General features: G+C 34.5%; 1 protein-coding gene across 16 annotated transcripts in view; it reads left to right on the plus strand.

Annotated features, from left to right (window-relative positions):
• Nucleotides 1-19,218, plus strand: part of LOC107220200 (probable phospholipid-transporting ATPase IA) — a 57,537-nt gene extending 38,319 nt beyond the window's left edge. For 7 of the 16 annotated variants that reach the window (XM_046742811.1, XM_046742809.1, XM_015658682.2 and 4 more), the window contains 20 exons: nucleotides 3,754-3,965; nucleotides 4,045-4,143; nucleotides 4,240-4,350; nucleotides 4,444-4,691; nucleotides 4,819-5,099; nucleotides 5,201-5,495; nucleotides 5,590-5,828; nucleotides 6,541-6,905; nucleotides 7,128-7,265; nucleotides 7,478-7,630; nucleotides 7,725-7,922; nucleotides 8,193-8,292; nucleotides 9,262-9,506; nucleotides 12,122-12,247; nucleotides 12,412-12,552; nucleotides 12,888-13,006; nucleotides 13,101-13,235; nucleotides 13,454-13,558; nucleotides 17,045-17,142; nucleotides 18,372-19,218. In XM_046742811.1, the coding sequence (XP_046598767.1) occupies nucleotides 3,754-3,965; nucleotides 4,045-4,143; nucleotides 4,240-4,350; nucleotides 4,444-4,691; nucleotides 4,819-5,099; nucleotides 5,201-5,495; nucleotides 5,590-5,828; nucleotides 6,541-6,905; nucleotides 7,128-7,265; nucleotides 7,478-7,630; nucleotides 7,725-7,922; nucleotides 8,193-8,292; nucleotides 9,262-9,506; nucleotides 12,122-12,247; nucleotides 12,412-12,552; nucleotides 12,888-13,006; nucleotides 13,101-13,235; nucleotides 13,454-13,558; nucleotides 17,045-17,142; nucleotides 18,372-18,469 (3,506 nt within the window). In that variant the 3' untranslated portion in view covers nucleotides 18,470-19,218. Of the gene's footprint in view, nucleotides 1-1,580; nucleotides 2,051-3,321; nucleotides 3,443-3,627; nucleotides 3,687-3,753; nucleotides 3,966-4,044; nucleotides 4,144-4,239; nucleotides 4,351-4,443; nucleotides 4,692-4,818; nucleotides 5,100-5,200; nucleotides 5,496-5,589; nucleotides 5,829-6,540; nucleotides 6,906-7,127; nucleotides 7,266-7,477; nucleotides 7,631-7,724; nucleotides 7,923-8,192; nucleotides 8,293-9,261; nucleotides 9,507-9,580; nucleotides 9,754-12,121; nucleotides 12,248-12,411; nucleotides 12,553-12,887; nucleotides 13,007-13,100; nucleotides 13,236-13,453; nucleotides 13,559-14,883; nucleotides 16,347-16,408; nucleotides 16,441-17,004; nucleotides 17,143-18,371 lie in introns of those variants that run through there. The other 9 variants (XM_046742821.1, XM_015658683.2, XM_046742816.1 and 6 more) reach the window with 9 other exon arrangements.
• The last annotated feature ends 2,415 nt before the right edge of the window (nucleotides 19,219-21,633 follow it).

Genomic DNA, 21,633 nt, shown 5'->3' on the forward strand with positions numbered 1-21,633 from the left:
GTATAGTATAGCACTGTATTTCGCCGGTGACATATTCTCATCAGAGACTAGTAGAAATAATTCCTTGCCCAGTTTTTATTTCGTCCTCCCAAAAGTCTGCGGTATATTGTTGTGTCTAAGCAGCGCCGTATCTAGGCGGTGGCGAGATGAGCGCCCGCCAAGGGCGCAGCTACCGGAGGGGCACAAAATCGGCCATGAAAAATAATTTTTTTTTTTAGATTAGTGCATTTTGTCAAGGACAAACATTTCAAGTTATTAAAATAAATTTTATTCCCGATTGTTAAAAGTTACTGTACGTAAGTGGTGTGTAATTACAGTAGAACCTCGATTATCCAAACCAATTAGGACCGCGACTAGTTCGGTTAATCAAACATTCGGATAATCGTATCGTGGGTTTTTTGGGACGAGATCATCAACAACACCTTTTTACATAAAAACAGTACATACATATATACATATATTAAAACTGCGCGACGAATCTCCGTAAACGGACCAACAACGTTTGATGAAAGAAAGCGCGTTTCAACACGCTCGATATGCGCCTTTGCATGACTGCGATTCTCGCAAAGATACATTGTTACTCACGGCGATGGCAGCGAACAACAATGTATCTTTCGCGCCAACGTTCGGATAATTGAGCGTTCGGATGATCGAGGTTCTACTGTATGTCAATTACTCTTACGGTAATACTGTGAACAGTCTAGTTGGCTAGTTACAACGTGACATTACCTTCATCTCCGCCCCTCCCTTGCCGACTTACAGTTGAAAAAAACACAAAATTTAAGCAAGCATATCGTAACTTGAACAATATCATAACTGATCATAACCCTCCCGCGCCACCTGGACTTCTCCATGTTTCATAGCAAAGCTTTCAAATAGTTTATGTAAATACATGTAATATAAGTTTTTAATCGAATATTTTTTCGCATTTTATTCAATTTATTAAAGTATAAATTTTACGTTTTCGTAGGCCTTCTATGCACAGTATTTTTGTAACTACGATTTTATTGTTGAGAAAATTTATTGTCAGTATAATTGTCTGCGAATAATGATGTATAGTCAATTTACATTCCACTTCTTTCAGTCAGATACAGACAGTTGTTTTATGTGAATAACGTCTCTTACAAATAGTAGGCTCATATTTTCATATAAGAAAAATACGTAGAATTATACATAGAATTTGACACAAATTCCACCAAAAAATTGGTATTTTAAAAAAGCGGAATTCTCGGATTAAAAAACTTTAAACCTACAACTTCGCACTTTAATTTTGTAAAATTTCCGTGGAACGACCCCCGGATCCGTTTTCGTTGGGTAGTATTCCATAACCACCAAACCCCCCGGTGTGGGTGGGCGCAAATGTCAAGTCCCGCCAGGGGCGCGGCTATACCTAGATACGGCGCTGTGTCTAAGACCGTGGTTGTGTCCGTCGGTTGTGTCCTAGAAGTACGTGCACACTGGCAGTTTGATAGATTAAAGAATTGGTAAAATATGCGTATTCGGTTAGCAAGAGGTGCTGCCACCTACCGGTTACTACTGTGAACCAACAGCTGTATACCGCTTAGTCTCAACTAAAATTATTAAATCTTGCCGGCGCTCTGTAATTTCGCCGTGATAGCGAAAAAAATAGCGTTTTAATCAGAGTTAAATATGAAAAAAAAGTTCGTTTTTTGCTTCGCTGTGAATGTGTCGTATCCGAAAGAGCGTTTGTAAGACAAGCGATGGAAAATATTTCTGTCACCGTGATGACTAACTTCGTAGGGTGTGACGCGTGGGGTCTTGTGACGCAAGCAACCCTATTCTAATCGTTATCGCATCGCACTAATCGTTGTATATTGCTTAACTAATTGTCGCACTCGCGAAATCTAGCAAGGCATTCCATTTCACGGTCATATTGTAAACTTACGTGTCAATCCGTGCGGAACCAAGCATATTCGTATTATTGCAATCATATATATTTGATTTGAAAAAATTTGACCAATGATTGAATATGACTGACAGATAAGCAACAGTAGTAAACAAACGATTGTACGAACGGTACACAATAATGGTATTAAAATTTTGCAATATTTGCATTACTAGATAAACATAATTAATATATTATTATCAATGATAGAGGATTAACAAACCTAGGAAATCCATCAAAATTTGAATGAATGCGGTTTCTTTAATAGAGAAGAAAATGGTTGAAACGTATCGTCATCTGTCTGCGTATAGACAAACAACAAAATTTATTACAGTATGTTCCAAAACAGCTGAATATTCTCCTACCATCAAAATTCTCATCAAAAAAACAAACAAAATATTTCACAAGCTGTGCCAACGGGAAAGTTATCCCATTTAAATGCCAACTGTCTAAAGTCAATAAATCATATTGCGATTGGACACTGCTCCTAGGTATTCGAAGCACGAAGGCTTAACAATAATTTCAAATCTTATAGATTGGTCACAGCTGCCAGGGCATGGTCCTTTCACAGACTTCAGCTGTTACTAGTTCGGCAAAAGTTTATTGAAAACTAGCGATTACTTCTCAAATTATCGAGTCATATTTAATGCTTAATCATATATGAATCTGATGTGATGTTATATACTTCATTCATTCGTATTCTAGTTTTAATTTATGGTCTATTAATTTCTTTCAATATAATTTTGTTGATTTGAGTGTGTAAATTTGTACTATATGCTATCTGTGCAACTTACAGACTTTTATTATACGTTACAGACAATTCTTCTTTTCTATCAATCATATAATTGATTATTGATCATTATCTGTTGTTCAAGTAAGAATTTTCAAAGGATTCAAAAGTTTTAATTGCACTTCTTCAATGAATCATATTGTCAGAGCTTTGCGTAAAATAAAACATGATCGCAACGCCCCACATCTGGCGTACGTGAACATGTAAGAATCATTTGTTTGCTTTGATAAAATTTGTGGATTGCTCTTAATCACTCTAATTAGTTTATACCATATTATGCATAGTCTGAAGGTATAAATGTTTTCCTCTTATTTTTGCATGTAAAAACTACTGATGCAAGGAAGTGAATAATTTTCAGAATAACTTGTATTTATTTTTCTATCATTACTGCTAAAACAATAGGTTGATTCTCAATTCAATTGTCATAGTTTGTATGTATGGTTGGTTTGTGCAGTAGCCAAATCGATGTAAGTTTTTCCAACATCTACGTGTTAGATAATCATCTTGTTTTCTATTTAACCGGGTATTTTAGCTTTGAAGAAACTTTGACAGCTACAGTTTTAAAAATTAAATGTACGAATATGCAAACGTACCTGCGTACATGTATAATGTGTATGCTCAATAGGTCTGATAAGCAACCACAGGGTGGCAATCGATAACAAAACGAAGTAAAATGGAGCTTGTACATAGAATTGCGCAATCCCTTGATGCGCTGAAATTTTATGTCTATCACCGTATAAATAATCGTAAGTTTATGCGTCTGATATCAGACACATCACTCATATTCAATAGAGTTGAAATAGTCGTTTGATTGCCAATACATATTGACAATAATGATATAGTATTTCCCACTTCCCACTGACATAGATGTCTACAATGATAAAAAGGCTCTTTATCTTTATTATCAGCTCAGTAACGATTCAGTCGGACTCAATGTAAACTCGTAATGTAGTCCACCTTAGTACATTCTTCGTAAAATCATGAACACAGGTAGTAATGGCAAATCCAGTGGATGTCTTTTTCTCCCTTCAACTCACACAACTTATTTTTGTTTCAGATACGGTAAATGTGGGGAACCACCCTTTACCGCCAGATGACCAAGAGGAAAGAGTTGTTTTCATAAACCTGCCTTCTCAGCAACCAGCAAAATACAAAACCAATCACATTACCACCGCAAAGTATTCTGTATTTTCATTCATCCCTTCGTTTTTGTTTGAACAATTTCGAAGGTATAGTAACTGCTTTTTTCTCTTCATCGCGCTAATGCAGGTAATAGACCTACTTTTATTCTCAATTTTGTATCTCAGTTTGTACGATCTATATTATAACCAAGATTTTTATTTCTCAGCAAATACCTGATGTCTCACCCACGGGACGCTACACCACACTAGTGCCACTAATATTCATCCTCAGCGTATCTGCGCTCAAAGAAATCGTTGAAGATATTGTAGGTACACCTTCATTATTCAGATTTTAATTCAGATTCTAATTTTGTCGGCATGGCAAACCCGGTTCATTATTAACAGGTTGCTTTTTTTTTCAGAAAAGGCACAGAGCTGATGATGAAATAAACAAACGTGAAGTGGAAGTTCTTAGAAATGGTAAATGGGAATGGGTTCAATGGCAGGCTGTGGCTGTTGGCGACGTAGTTAAGGTTCGTTGGTCTTTTTCAGCAAAACGCAATTATATTCATTTAAAAGAGGTGACAAAATGTGACTTTCGAATTTAATATTCGAATTCTATGCAGGTTCATAATAATAAATTTTTTCCTGCCGATTTGATTATGCTGTCTTCGTCCGAGCCACAGGGTATGTCATTTATTGAAACTGCAAATTTGGATGGTGAAACAAACTTAAAAATTAGACAAGCTGTGCCCGAAACCGCCAAGTTGTTGGATACAAAAGAGTTGACAAAATTTATAGCAAGCATACAATGCGAGCCACCTAATAGACATTTATATGAATTTTTTGGAGTTCTACGAGAAGTCAACAAACAGTAAGTTTTTCACTCGTGAATTTTTATCTTTCATATTTTCGTACATTAAGCACAGTTTGCATTAACACATCAGATTAAATGCACACATCATTATACTTTTTTGTTTCATTCGTATGTTTTCTTGTAGAAGCATACCGTTGGGTCCTGATCAGTTACTTCTACGTGGTGCAATGTTACGGAACACTCGTTGGGTGTTCGGGGTTGTAATATACACAGGCCATGATACAAAACTGATGTGCAATAGCACCAGTGCTGCACCCCTGAAACGATCAACTCTTGACCGCCTAACAAATACCCAGATTCTGATGCTGTTTTTCATACTTCTGATGCTGTGTTTGATATCGGCTATATTTAATGTTATTTGGACACATGCTCATGAGCAGGATTTATGGTATTTAGGTTTGCATGGTGAGTGTCTTGCGCTAAAATACTTTACACTGTAGTTCGTTCGCCAGTTTGAAATCAAAAGGAAACAACAATAATACCTGTGTGTCTTTTTTCATTTGCAGAAGCAATGACCAAGAACTTTGGTTATAACTTATTAACTTTCATTATATTATTCAATAATTTAATACCGATATCGTTGCAAGTTACGTTGGAGGTAGTACGATACGTTCAAGCAACTTTCATCAATATGGACGTGGAAATGTATCATGCAGAAACAAACACTCCTGCAATGGCACGTACCAGTAACCTCAATGAAGAACTTGGAATGGTCCGTTACGTTTTCACAGATAAAACCGGGACCTTAACTCGGAATGTGATGGAATTTAAACGGTGTTCAGTCGGTGGAAAGCTGTATGAGTGAGTAAATGACTTTCGAATTTTTATCAGTATTGAAAACCTATCAATTCGAATTGTTTCATTTAAAAACTTGTTAATAAATTATACGTTACAGCCTGCCAACATTGACAGGAAACAATGATGGTCTGAAAAGAATAAATGCAGATATGAGCTGTTCGTTAGTTAAAGATATAATGGATGGTAGAATCAAAGCAGATAATCCGTCAAATGATGATTTGGCTAAACAAACTTCTGCTAAAATTTTACACGAATTTATGGTCATGTTATCTGTTTGTCACACAGTTATACCTGAGAAACTTGATGAACAAATTGTTTATCATGCTGCATCACCTGGTAATTGCATTAAGAGGGGTGTACGGTCTATGAGAGTCAAAAAAGTAAGGTATTTTCAAGACTTTGTGAAATCAGTAATAAGACATTGAAAGAAATTGATGCTAACTGGCTTGGAAATATAGGACTTACAATTCATTTCGTTCAACGAAAATTCAATTTTCAATCATTATGCCACCTACCTCTGCAATTTCTTGTTTATGGAATGTAGTTGAAAACACTTTTAAAAATTGCCTGAAGTGGAATTTACAGTTGCAAAGTTTATCCCTAACTTTGACGATACAAACGCAATGTTGTCAATTGTGACATTTGTGGTCAAAGTAGTTCGGATAAGTCACTAAGCAAGGCTTCTGGATTATGGATCTTATGGATCTCTCTGTCAATAAATTAAAATGTTGCTCAGGTGTTTCTTGACTGTTGCGCAGCAAAGGCACTCATATGCAGCCCTAAACTTACCCTAGGGTTTACCCTAAGCCTCACCTTACCTCTAGCAGAAATTGATCCCGCATGTCGATTTACGATCTCTTTCTGTAATTATTATCGACTCCATGGAATTTTGAGAATAACATATTTTTTTAATGCTCTTAGGTTCCATACCCCCTTCAAGATATTCACCATTACCATATTTATGTATGAAGAAAATAGAAGTAACCACAATAATTTTATTAAACATTACGTCAAGCATCTATTATACGCTAAGATTGTTTTATTATAGATGAAAGAGCTCTTGTGGACGGAGCAAGGCAATTTGGTTACGTATTTAATACACGAACACCTAGTTCGGTAGAGATAACTGCATTAGGTGAATGCCAACGTTACGAGATTTTGAACGTCATTGAATTCACTTCTGCCCGCAAAAGAATGTCTGTTATTGTACGAACACCAGATGGACAGATAAAGTTATTCTGTAAAGGAGCTGATTCAATCATTTACGAGAGGCTCGCTAGTAAAACAACCAACAACCATGAAGATGGCGTAGATTTTAGCGAAATTACACTAAACCACTTGGAAGCTTTTGCGACTGAAGGATTGAGGACACTTTGCTTCGCTGTCGCTGATATACCTGAATCACTTTATCAAGTGAGGCACTTCGATCAGTCCCAATAACTATTAAAATATTAACTTATTATCCTTGAAATCCAACATTAGTGAAAAAAAATTCTGAAACTGTCACACTTCATCGTATATTAATCAAACTTCTCATGTTTTTCTGCGAATGTTTATAAACAATTCAGCATAACTTGCAGTGCTGCTGTAGGATATAAAAAGTACTTTGAATAATTTACATTTTTTCCTAAACAGAGGTGGCGAGAGACTTACCACAAAGCGGCGACCAGTATGGAAGATCGTGAAAATAAATTAGAGTATGCCGCCAACCTCATAGAAAATAATTTATCACTGTTAGGAGCCACTGCAATTGAGGATAAACTCCAGGATCAGGTATAGTTAATTGAATTATTTGTGTCATATTATTTTCGTTTTAAATGTCAGCGAATAGTCTGGTAAAGTTTTCAAAGGCTAAATTGCGAACTCTCTAACATTGTCTACACTGCTACCTTTACTGTACTCAACAAAAATAAAAATTTCTCACTCACTCATTCCACTGTCTTGTTTTTATATAGGAAAGTAATGAAGATTTTTAACTCTCGTAGGTACCAGAGACTATAGAATCTTTAATACAAGCTGATATCAACGTATGGGTTTTAACTGGCGATAAACAAGAAACAGCAATAAACATTGGATATTCGTGCAAACTCATTACGCATCCAATGCCTCTAATTATAGTCAACGAAAATTCTCTGGATGTAAGTAATCATGTAAAGTTTTTTAGCTGCATAGCTTTGTATGCAACAATTTTTGTATCGATTAAATAATGGATGAAAATTTTACTCCATGCAGAAAACGAGAGCAGTAATCAGACAACACTGTACCGACTTTGGACAAGAATTAAGATGCACAAATGACGTAGCTCTAGTAATTGATGGAAACAGTTTGAAGTATGCTTTGCTGTGTGATTTGCGGCAGGATTTCCTCGATTTATGTACATCCTGCAAAGTTGTTATTTGCTGCAGAGTATCTCCTATGCAGAAAGCAGAGGTGAAATTTATTTCCTAATATTTATTTAGTTTATTAAATCCATCTTATCACTATTATGCCTGTAAGCCTGTCGTTCTGTGGTATTCCGCCATCAGTATCTCTATGAATTTTACTCGAGTATTACTTTCAACAAATTTCAATTAACAATGAAGTCATGCTTACCTTTTCTGAACTTATGATTTCATTAGTATCATTTGTATCAGTACAATGCCTCAGAGATTTTTATCTGAGGTTGAATTTCAACTTTAATTAATCTGTGAAAAAATTCAGGTTGTAGATTTGGTCACTACTTGTACAAAGGCAGTCACTCTTGCAATTGGCGATGGTGCAAATGATGTAGCCATGATTCAGAAAGCTCACGTTGGAGTTGGTGAGTTTTCATAATGCAATGCTATTTATTACATTGCGTTTGTATGCAAACCAAATAACTACCTTGTGTGAATGACAATGAGCAAAAAAATATACAACTATGAGAGAGATAGATTTTATAGAAAACTTCATAATTTGTCTACTTTTTGACCACTTTAGCTATAATGCACAGACTACACTGAATATACCGTTTTTTTATATTTTTTCAAGATTACAATATATCATACGAATCAAGGTGAAAATGCACTCGGTGTAGCCAGTAAATCACAAATGAAACCGTTATCTATGTTTTCACATCTAGCTGGTAGAGATCAGCAGCTATGGGTTGAATGCTAAAACCACAGAGAGTGTTTGCGCAGTTGGACGTATATGTATATATAATGGACTGACCGCTCAAAAAAAAATTTTTATGCTCCAAGTTGAAAAGTAGTCATCAAGGTTCAATGCTCTATCTCACTATTAAGGGGTGCCAGTATTTTATTTATTTGTTAAAAATTTTTTTTCCTAATAAGATGTTATTTGTTTTCAGACTTGATCTTTTTGTATTTTCATAACGATTCAAAAGAAACAAATAGTAGGCTGATAAATCTAGGATTGAAAATACTTTTTTCTAAAATATTTTCAATTTCTCATCCTGGACTATTCAATATGGCATCAAATAAATATATAGCTTAAAAATTAGCCTATAAAAAAACATGACATTTTTTTTTTTTTTAAATCACTGACACCCCTTAATAATGAGACAGAGGATTGAAACTTTGAGGATTTTCTTTTTTCAAGGTCAACTTAAGTTTTTTCAACTTGGAGTATAAACGGTCAGTCTAATATATAATGTATGGCTCCGTTTGAATGTTTAGCGGTCTAGAGGTAAGCGAATTTGTAATTTTGTGCTGGTATGGGATGCATGGAAAAATTTGATGTCATTTTGCAAAACCATTGTGTATAATTCATTCCATGGAATCAATTACAGGAATATCAGGAGTGGAAGGACTTCAGGCAGCTTGTGCTTCGGATTACTCGATAGCGCAGTTTAAATTTTTAAAACGATTGCTGTTTGTACATGGTGCCTGGAATTACAGTAGAATGTGCAAATTAATTTTATATTCATTTTACAAGAATATTTGCCTGTATGTTATCGAACTTTGGTTTGCCATATACTCAGGTTGGTCTGGTCAAATCTTGTTCGAAAGATGGTCCATCGGTCTTTACAATGTGGTAAGTAAAATCACGATATTTTTATTGTGTTGCTGTAGATACAGCACCTCAGTATTGTTTCATATTCTTAACAGTCTTGGACCCCAGAATTCTTTCGTTTTTTCCTGACACCATCTCGGATCGTTTTCACACCTGGATAAGGACTGTATTTATCATATTGGCTACTAAAGCAGCTGCTTACCTATTTTGGAGGCCTCTTTAGTATCTGTGATTTACAGCGTAATTTTTCATCAATATTAAATACTGTGTAGGTATGATTTGTGAATTCTCTGATTATTTCTGTTTGCTGTAAGTGCCTGGATAAAAATTCACTCAAGTCGTTCTTTGGATATAAAAAACTTGCTGGAAAATATAAACCATCAGAATGGGTATTCAAATATTGAAAACTGAATCAAACGACGAATTTGCATTTATTAATTGATATCCAAGAAATATCTGACTATTAAACGAATGAAAGTACCAGCGTGTACTGAAATTATGGAAGTTACTGGTTTCACATAGACTCCTAATAAAAAAAATCACCCGAAACGGATGCAAAAGGAGAAACGCAGCACAAGAAGTCAAGTCACACAATAAAAAATAAAAATTCAACAAGTTTGAAAACTTGACTTCTGACCTGTCCTTGCGCTAACTGCTTGCGCAACTTTCGTTACACGCTCTGAATTCTATGCCTAACTCCATGACTAATCATTCCAGCATGCAATACTCAACGCAAAGATTGATCTCTGAGTGTATGGATATTTGAAAACACTCGACCATTAAGTTGAATATTCAGTTCTGCAGCATTTATTGTATGCAAGATATGAATACTCATAGATACCAAGGATAGCAGACTATTATTTGATGCAATTACAATGTGAATATCACAGTATTCACTGAAGATTTTTCCGTAAACGATCAGCATTTAATTGCATACATAATCGAGTGATCAAGAAGATATGAACAGCAACTTCATACACGTGGTATTATTAGCAGTGAGCATTATTATTTATGACTCTTAGAAGATTCGATTATACGGTTGTTATTATCTCGTGTGCAAACAGCATTTCGATCTATATTGCGCCATTCTTTCAAGCCACGTTTATCCATCATAAACTTCGAACTAAAGGATTTGATCCAAATATCATTACACTAAAGATCTGAAGACAACGAACTACATAGCGAATGATCTAAAAAAGTGATCGTAATAAACAAACTTGAATCTTTATGAGTTGAGGCTGTTCGATAAAAAAATTGTACAGAGCATATATAGATACACAGGTGTAAATCAAGTTTGTCCATTCAACAAAAAATACCAAACGATAATTACCAAAAGGTGAATAAATGAATTGCTTGAGGATAGTAACAAAAGTGAAATTCAAGAAAAGCAAAGAATACTATCAGTTCTGTTGCATGCTTGCATCATTCTGAAACAACAGCTTTTAATGTGCTCAATATCAAAAAATTAACGGCTGCAATAGAAAAGCATCCTGCTGGATTCGTCATGCATAATATTGGAATTTCATAAAGAGGCACATTACTTGAAAGAGAAGATTGAAACAAACCAGCTTGAAGGTTACCTAATGCCTCTCATTTCCTAATTATTGCCTACATCAAGTCAAAATATGTACAGTTTATTCAAAAGTATACACGAAGCAAGTGATATTAAACAAACACATGCAGAAGAAATGCATCAATGCATAAAAATTGATTGGACCAGAAACTCATCCCAAATTCTGTGATATTGAAACTACACTTGAGTGAAATATTTTTCTATAGAATTCGTTAATGGTTAAAAAAATCAGTTTTAGGAATCAGCTGTTGAAGTGTTTAAATGAAAGGCTGAATCTGTGTAATGAATGAACAGTAATATTCTTAAAAAAAAACTAAAGATGCAGAAAAAAGATCTGCTAAGAAACTGGTGCTCGCACTCAATTGTTCTACAGTGACATCGGTACTTTTAAAATTACACAAATTTCTTAAATTCTATAATTTGACTTGCAATAAGAGCGAGGACATCTTGAACACAAGTTACCCAGTTTCATTTAATAAAAAGAACAGGAACTTAAGACCAGTGCACAAGAAGATAGTCGATACTTTCCTATTGATCATTCTGGAAGTACCATTCCATATGGAGTATGAAGACTTGCTCGGAAAAGGACTGGGTGATTTTTAGAACCAGTGTTATATTCTGAGGCTCGCAACACCTGTTTTTTTATACATATTTATAAAGGTCACAATTGTGTTGACCACACTATACTCTCATACAGCTATTTCACTGATTGTGACAATTTTTACCTAAGTTGCAATCTCTTTGATGTGTCCCAATACTAGTTATTGGTTTCGCAAATTTAAGAAATAGCACAATCCGACTTTTCTTCTACACTCTTCTAAAACCACTTCTCTATGTAGCCAGCACAGTTTGAGAGATACTGGAAGAAAGATTTGATAATCATTTTAACTATAGCCCCAAGAGACTATAGAAATTGTATTAGACTTTTTTTCATCCAAATATTTCGAGTCACTAAGAATGCAAGAGTATTATTAGTAAAGCAGATCGGAGATGTCACGTTACAACACATGAATCCCCAATCATAATGATAATTTAAAAATGATGGATCATTTGGTATGTTAAGGTATTTACAGCAGCACCACCCTTGGCAATGGGACTCTTTGATAAGGTCTGTGCGGCTGAAACTCATTTAGCACATCCAAGATTATACCATCCACCCAACTCTATGGACTCTATGTTTAATATAAAAGTTCGTACTATTATTTATTTATATTACCATTTTTATTTTTATTCAATTTATTATAAGTAAGAAATAATTTATCTTTTCTGTTACTGTAATCTATTGCCTAACATTGAATTAATTTTATGTTTGCATATCATGAATTTTGACTAATTAAATTCTTATTGATTTAGGTATTTTGGATGTGGATAATAAATGCATTGGTCCACTCTGTTCTGTTATACTGGTTACCATTATTAGCCCTTGAGCAAGACGTAATATGGAGCAATGGTCGAGACGGAGGTTATATAGTGTTGGGGAATTGCGTGTACACTGTAAGTTTTTCGAATTTCCTACTTCTATTGCAAATAACTCATTCTAAATCTAACTATTGGATTGATGTTGACAGTACAGTATAATGCTGTAATTATAAAACATCTTTCTTTGATAATTGATCAATTGCAAACAAACTAGAAGTACTATCTGTCACGCCTAACGTAATATTTTATTGTGTTCAAGATTGTTGGGCCACCGGATTTATCCTATATGTATATATATTAATATATATTTTAATATGATCATATGTTACCGGCACTAGACAACCCGCAATATTATTATTATGTATGTAGTTGTAGCTTTAAATAATGAACTAACGATTTTCTCAAATTAGTATGTTGTAGTGACGGTGTGTGCAAAAGCTGGATTAGTCACAAACTCATGGACATGGGTGACACATTTAGCGACATGGGGATCTATTCTACTCTGGTTCTTATTTATTCTTACGTACAGGTAAATTTACTCTTCCTTGAATAATTTTTTTTATCATTTATCACTGACTGCAATTCTCTATACGTCATATAACATCGTTCTTACATGTTTGAAGCAATTTTTGGCCAACCTTCAATGTCGGTGCAGTAATGGCTGGTAATGACAGGATGCTCTTCACTTCTCCTGTCTTTTGGCTTGGTCTCATTCTTATTCCAACAGCAGTCTTACTGCTTGATGTTACTGCTAAAGCGTAAGAACCTTTATTCACCTTTTACACAGAGATATTAATTTTCAAGAGTTTTCAAGTCCATACGCAAAACTTCTTAACAGTAGTTTCTGTATTCCATATTTATCATATGTAATACATCGGCATAGTATTACCTTTTTCACTAAAAGAATTACTTAATTTTTCATTCAACAATGATCAATTGAAAACATCATTAAATTATTTTAATTATCCAAATACAGAGTCGAAAATACAATCTGGAAATCAATAACGGTAGCGGCACGGGAACAGGAGATCAAAAAATCTGATCCAAGTGACGTACTTAATAAACAGGACCACAGAAGCTCGTAAGTTACTGTCAATTGTTTATCAGTTTTTCATTTATCATCTTATGCCAGTATTCTATCTGACAATACGTCCATGCAGCTGTTGCAAAAGTTTGGTAACATTTTCAAAGTTATTATTACTATTCCCCTTTCGTTACAATTTGCATTGACTGAAGATATATAAGTTAGCCAACTCTAGGAGGAACTCACAATAGATATGGTGGTTACCAAGTGTCCCGAAGGACATTTCTATTTTTTGGATTGCCCGATTACAGGAAACGTCTCTTGAAACTGAACGGTCCAAGCCACGCGGTGATTGCCACCACCAACATATGCACAAGTTTTCGTTTGCAGCATTTGTCCGCTAAGCTTGGCTCAAGTGAAGGTTATGCATGGGTTGCTGCTGGCAGTCACCGTATGGCTCGGGCTGCTCGGTTTCAATTGACTTTCCCTACGTAAATCTAAGATGATTATAGCACTACCAATTTTGTTTATTCTTAATTAATACAGACAGAATACATGGAATACATACAACAACATGCAAAGACCAGGAAAACTGATTCTGCAAATTAGTAGTGATGTAATAACTTCTGATTCATCCAGTTTCGCAATGTGAGCCAGCACCAAACTAATTAGAACCCAATCGTGACCCTTGGTGTAGACCCACCAAAGTAGCTTGGTTTTATATACCTTCAGTAAACGCAATTACAATGAAATTGTAGTTTTATAAAATAATTAGATCTAAACTGATAACTGGACTTGTCTACATAAATGTGGTCAGAAAGTTCAAATTTTTCAGTTTCAAACTTCCTTAGAATAATGATATTAAGTTGTACTATTATGTTTTCGACAGTTCGATAATTTTTGTTAAAACGTCTTAAATAACTTTTATTTCTTGGTTTTACTTCTACCCAAGTCTTGTTTCCAAATGAAATTTTATTAGGTCTATTCAAAATCTCAAGTCGGGTAAATTAATTTCAGGAACCCAGATTATTCATTTCGATACATATGCAATTGTTAAATGGGGATTTCTGGCATGCGACTTTCAGTTGCTTACAGTAGAACAATGTAGATCGCATGGCTTCTCAACATTACTGCATTTGATGTTTTTTTTATCCTGTCTCGTTCACGCTTTAACCATAAGATACTTTATGAATTGAGTATTTACTTGATTTTCGAAAGGTATAACAAAATTAACAAAACAAGGATTTTCACTAACAGCAAATCGTGAGCATGCATCAAATTTCTTCTATTAACAATTTCACAAAGATGAGTACTAAATCCAAAAAAAAAAGTTGAAACAAAATTTTTTTATACCGAAAATTGGGTGATTTACCTTTATTAAGAATCAAGCTATAACTTTCATCCGGGAAAACGATGACAGGAACTGGAAAAAATGGTCACCCAGGCGATGTTTCATCCGTCGTTGGTTTTTGACATCGCTATGGCCACCGCCGCGTCGAAGTTTCTTGAGAATACGAACGCGAATGTTTCCATTATCACTAGTAACTCAAGGCCTGTTAAAACCACGCAGTTCTACACTACGTGTATAACATATCTCTCCCTGCACCTTGTCAATCCTTCGTTCCAAGAAACCAACATGGAATGCAAATTTTAACTAACAACAAAAAATCAGGGCTCGCCACTCTGGAAATATCTATGAGGCATGCATCCCTATCAAGTAATTATATCATTTGAATTATAATTTCATAACACTACATGAAATAACTTTTCACTTGTCACATCTATTTGTTAGTGCAAAGAAGCACAGCCGACTATTTTTGCACAAATTTATTTGATTGTGAATAATCTTGTACATCAGTCTTCGTGTAGGACGGTTCTAATTTTTGTCTAGATTTCTATTGTGAATTATAGTTCTTCAATTTATTTCTTGTTTTTATTTTTCTCGAGTGTGTTTTCTCCTCTTTGATAGACCCCGAAGCTAAACGACAGCTGGAATGTTGAATAGTAGTATGTCGTATATCCTTAAGACTATTTTAGTAAATTCGTACAATATGCTCATTTGACGTAATTTTTAGACAAGTTACAAATGTAAAGCTCCTTATTTTTGTTATTACATTAATTTTTATTTTTGATTCATGTATTGTCCCACCTAAATGTTAATTTATTTTGTTACAGAAAAAAAGTGAAAAAATAATTTCCAACTACCTTGTTATCCTGATCCCTTTTATATTAACTGGTGGGCTATTCCACACGGAAACAATCACTCTGGTCTCAAATGCTAACGAAATCCAACTTCGAAAGGGCTAACAAAATGGAAAACTGAAAAATATATGAGACCTGATTGACTTTTTGCAACTGAAATAGCCTTTACACTATTTGACACATTTTTTCATTAAGTGTTTCGCATCCAATCTTGCATCGCTTTAACTATTTTGGTAATATTATTCTGCAACTTATAAACTTACAGCATTGAAAGTACCGAAGTGGGTATAAGTTGGATCATATTTCAATATATTGTTGTAGATAGGTTTATTACAATCAACATTTATATAAATTAAATTACAAATGAATAGTAAAGGAACCAGTTACACAAAGTAAATATTCCTACCACTATATTCTCGGTACTGTTTTACAAAATACTGATGATTGTTACCATGCTTCGAATAATCACTCATGGACCAATGATCTAACAACAAACTTTCCAAAATACACTAACAAACATGAAATTAATACACCCTATGTGTGCTCTTCATTTGAAAAATGTACTAATAATTGAATATTGGTTGTAACCTGTACGTTAGAGTAATTCTTGGTAACTATGGATAAAAAGTAATTACTGTCGTTATGGTTATTTTTCCTTTATAATGTGAGCTGTGTTTGGTATGTTTGACCATGGTACCCGTCCAGACCTGTGCATGCCATCATCGATCTTGCGAGGTGTAAGTACCAAGTAGCAAAATGTTATATAATTTTAATTGTTGTATAATTTGATGTCATTAGTTAGTCGATATTTATACATGATTCAGTATCAATGATTTTTGATTATTGTTTATTATTCGTACGTCAGTTTACTATCCTACTAAATGTTCTGCATTGCATACACCTGTTGCTACTGTCACTGCCTTGATATATTCAGTTGTTGCCTTCCTAATTTACCTGTAACTACAACCGTAACTGTGGTTCCACTACTTTTACGCACAAGCGCATCGACACTTAAGATTTAGATAGAATGCTGCCAGCTACTTGGATGTATTTCTAACGATTTTTGACTATCAATTTTTTATCATGTATCTCTACGTCAATTTGGCGTTGTGCCATTGTCGTTTACGATTCGAACTGGCACTCATACTTCACAGCGATCACGAGTAAGTTTACGGTAGTAATATAAGGTTTGATAAATCTTTGAACATTGCACAATATATCGTACACATATGTATATATTCCAAACGAAAATGTCAAAGAGGACGCCAAATGTCTCAAAAATTGAATGGTACCGTATTTAGTATTCCAAAGAGAGAAAAAAAAAAAAATGGCCGGTTGCAGATTAACGGAGACTGCAAGGCTTCTGAAAAACGTAAAAAGCGTCTTCTCCAGACGATCCAACACTGCGTCCAGGGTAAATAATGAGGTGGAACTATCGCGTAAGTAACACAAAATCCAGAATTGCATACATATACTTCAACGTGTAGTCACAGATTATATACCAGGCCTAAACGTGGAAACGGAATCACCTCGGTGCCTACAGATAGGTAATCGGAGCTAGAATTGCTATCTCACCCAGTTGTCTACCTATAAGCGCCGAGGTGGCTTGTTTCCACGTTTTGGCCTGGTATAGACACCTGAATAGAATTGCTCTCAAAGAGTCCCAGTGACATTTTTCTTTCAAAATTTTAATAAATTATCAGGTAAAATATTTTTATAGGACTAATAAATTCATATTCTGAAAAGATAATATTCAGATAAATTCTCTATGATCTTCTTAGTTTCCCTTACGCGCTTTCTACGTACTTAAACTTGTCTCTAAAACCTTTATGATTTCTGTACTATCTTTTCTTCAAACAAAAATAAATATATGTATACTTATCCATATGTTGCTATAAAGTTATGCGAGTTCCTACATTCCTTCGTTGCATTTCTTAATTTCTGCTGAAAAAAATATTAAAAATGTATCGAGAACTATTTTATGATAAATAACGAATAAATCTAAAACTAAAAATGGCGGTAGAAGATCATAGAAAAACTCGGAATTAGAGCATTTTATCGAAAAAAATTTTTTAAATTGAATACCTCGACATTATAGGAGCAAATTTGACAGTAGGGATCTGTAGAGAAAATGTTCGCCCTAAAAACCATAGATCATACGATTGAAATTAATTACTTATGAATTATCCCTGCGAACATTCATTATCAAAGTACAGTTTGATGTTTAAAATATCCAAACATTGATTTAATTTTTTTATGTATGACATGATCATATAGCTTATTTGTGAATCGTTATTCAATTATAATTTACTCCGTGTAAATATGCATTGTATTATATACACCACGAACTGTATTGAAAGTAGAAACTTTGATTTCTTTCATATAATCAGTTGCTCACCTGCAATGCTTTTTACAACATGATTGCCGAAGATAATTTGTGTAATACTCGTAGAATGATGATGAGGATGAGCAAAGCATAATAAAACATTTTCAGAATGTCAGTTCACAGCATCGATTATCTTCCGTATTCAACAAGTTTTTTTAGATTCTGTTTCTAATGGTCATGCTTGCCAAGATGAAATTCCAAAATGTAAAATGAGCAGTTTTTAGTCCGCTAACGCAGATGCATAAGATGATAACACCACGTTTTTAATTTGCCCGTGACTAGATGGCTTTGCTTTTTCTCAAGAGGAAGGAGGCTCCGTGACGCAAACAGATGTGATCAGAGCTTACGATACAAATCTCCCCAAACCTGTCGGGATGTAACTCACATTTATACGTGCCATTATACAATGGACTTTTTTGGTTGGTTAATTAATCTATAGTAATTAATTATTATGTATATTCTGTCTGCGATCCAACCAATTTGTTGGCAATACCCAATACTCGTCTCAGCATCAGTCAGATTTAGAAACGAGCATAGGTCATTTTGGGTTTAATTATTCAGGTACTCAATATTAGAATAAGGCTAATTCATTTCTTTGTTATATTTATTGTTGACACGTACATGTAGAGATTGGACCAAAACGAAAACGGAGCCGATTTTAAACGTAACTAAAATTCGAACGCGCTCAACCGGTTTCTGAAAACTTTGTTTTGCTTGAAACTAGAAGAAAGAATCTTTCGTGTCGTGTTTAAAAATCTGAAAAATCTTTATTCACTGCTGGAATACACGCTCTTGAAATCGGGTTTTGAAAAGTCATTGGGAGACTGAAAAAAATTGATATTAAAGAATGTTCAACCTAATTTCGATCTTAAATTATGATTCAAGGTCGAATTTATTTTGGTTCGAAGTTTCAAAAATCGGTCAATACGTTAGGATTTTATTCACGTTTCAAATCGGCCCCGTTTTATTTTGGCCCACCCTGTATACGAGGGATTCTCCTTCAACTCAGCCACTTTTTTTTCAACCATCTCAGATCTGCCCCATAATTGGTTATATCAAAGTACTACTAAAAGGTACTCTATGTGAATTTTTTCAGATTTTTAAATTCATTATTTGAGAAATTCCCGTTTTTTTCAAATGAATATATCTCAGAAACTTGAAGTAAGTGAAAAAAAATGACTCTACACAAAAGTTGTAGTTTTTTGTTAGCTTTCGAGAGGAATTTTTGAAAAAAATTTTACGTTCCGGTAACGCTGATTTTTTACCAAAAAAGGAAGAAATTATTTTTTTATTCAAAAAGAACCCTTTTTTTGCTGAAAAAATTACAGAGTCTTCCAATATGTGTGACAATATCGCCAAAAAATCACCAGAGTGGCACGGATCGAGGTTCTAGGGTAAAAAAAAATGAAGCTACACAAATCAATTTTTTTATACCGGAACCTCAACCGAATTTGTGTGGCTTAATTTTTTTTACCCTAGAACCTCGATCCGTGCCACTCTGGCGATTTTTGTCGATATTGTCACACATATTGGAAGACTCTGTAATTTTTTCAGCAAAAAAAAGGGTCCTTTTTGAATAAAAAAAAAAATTTCTTTCTTTTTTGGTAAAAAATCAGCGTTACCGGAACGTAAAAATTTTTTCCCGAAAAATTCCTCTCGAAAGCTAACAAAAAACTACAACTTTTATGTAGAGTCATTTTTTTTCATTTACTTTCAGTTTCCGAGATGTATTCATTTGAAAAAAAACGGGAATTTCTCAAATAATGAATTGAAAAATCTGAAAAAATTCACACAGAGTACCTTTCAGTAGTACTTTGATGTAACCAATTATGCGGCAGATCTGAGATGGTCAAAAAAAATGGCCGAGTTGACGGAGAATCCCTCATATATGCTCATAAATTCGAATTTCATACATTATCGATACGCTTGGAATGATCAATGAGATCATAAGGTGGAATGTAGATAACGGAAAAATGATGTACCTTCCTATTTTATTGATGTCCTCGATTGAAAGTCAAATGCGCTTTCAAACACTGTAGTCAATGTATTTTTATCCAATTATTCAAACGTGTGTTTATACACATGGCTTTACTTGTCTACTGGTCCACTTTTTCCCTCGAAATCGTGGGTACTTCTCAACTTGACATATTAGGAAATTAATTGAGAAAATCACCTGTAAAATTTGTCACATTTGTAACCATAACCCTTATGGAAATGCACATTCCTTTTCGAAATCCATGTATCACTCAAACCACGGAATGTACAGACATATGGGATATTTTATTTGGAACGTGTTATTTCTTTTTCTATGGCTCCTACAACACAATTGAGGCTTTAGTGTAAACTAGTTTCAACAACAATGAGTCTGATGTTTCTCTGATCCAATACGATCGCCGTGTTTCTTATTACTCTTTTTTTATAATTTCTACTCAATTTTTTAATTAGCAGAGTTTACCAACGGAGTAAATGTTCTGATAGTTTATTAATGTTTCGTGGAAGAATCTCGTAGAAATCTCGAAGAGTCGCAGTTCTAATCATTTCATACTAACAACTTGATGAAGTGTTAAATTGCGAAAAAAGTTGTCGTTTTCAAATACTCTGCTACTTTGCCCTCATTTCTTTTTGCGTGCTAAGTAACTAACAAAACTTTCAATTTTAATATGATGGGTAAGAATTCTCGACCTCGTGGATAATATATTATTGAATCTTGGTGAGCGGTCAATTATATGTATAACGTATTTTTTTCTTTTACTTTTTTCACCAATGTTCCGACAGACCTTGCTATGCACGCAGTAAAGAACCGTTGGGCCTCTCTAGATAAAAAGATCCCAATTCCACTCAGTGAACTAGTTAAAGCCTTAAACAATTGTTTCGATTCGGCAATCTTTAAATTTAACAACGACACATATGCACAACAATTCGGGTTGCCCATGGGATCCCCTCTCTCTCCAATCCTGTCAGATCTTGTGATGGAAGACCTAGAAAGGTCATGCATTAGCAATCTAGATTTTGATTTACCCTTCCACTTCCGATATGTTGACGATATTCTAACTGCAGTCCCTAAAGAAAAAATAGATTACACACTGAATATTTTCAACCAATATCATCCACGACTACAATTCACCATTGAAATAGAAGATAATAACGCCATCAATTTCCTAGATTTATTGCTGATACACAACATCACTAAAATCAAAACAGATTGGTTCTACAAAAAAACCTGGTCTCAAAGATATTTGAATTTCAATTCCCACCACGCGATGTCCTACAAGATAGGCACCATCTTTAATCTTGTTGACCGAGCCATCAAACTTTCAAGTACAGAATTCCATGAAAAAAATCTGTCACTCATGTATAATATATTAAGATCGAATGATTATCCTCACGGCCTATTACACAAACATATAAATAAGAGACGCTCCCATATCAACAACTTACTTGACAATAATATTGACTCTGCTCCCGCAGACGACAACAATAGACCTGCCACTACATTTATTCCCATCCCATAAGTATCTGGTCTCTTTGAGTCACTGAACCGTCT

Source organism: Neodiprion lecontei, chromosome 6 (genome assembly GCF_021901455.1).
Source record: "Neodiprion lecontei isolate iyNeoLeco1 chromosome 6, iyNeoLeco1.1, whole genome shotgun sequence".
Lineage (NCBI taxonomy): Eukaryota > Metazoa > Arthropoda > Insecta > Hymenoptera > Diprionidae > Neodiprion > Neodiprion lecontei.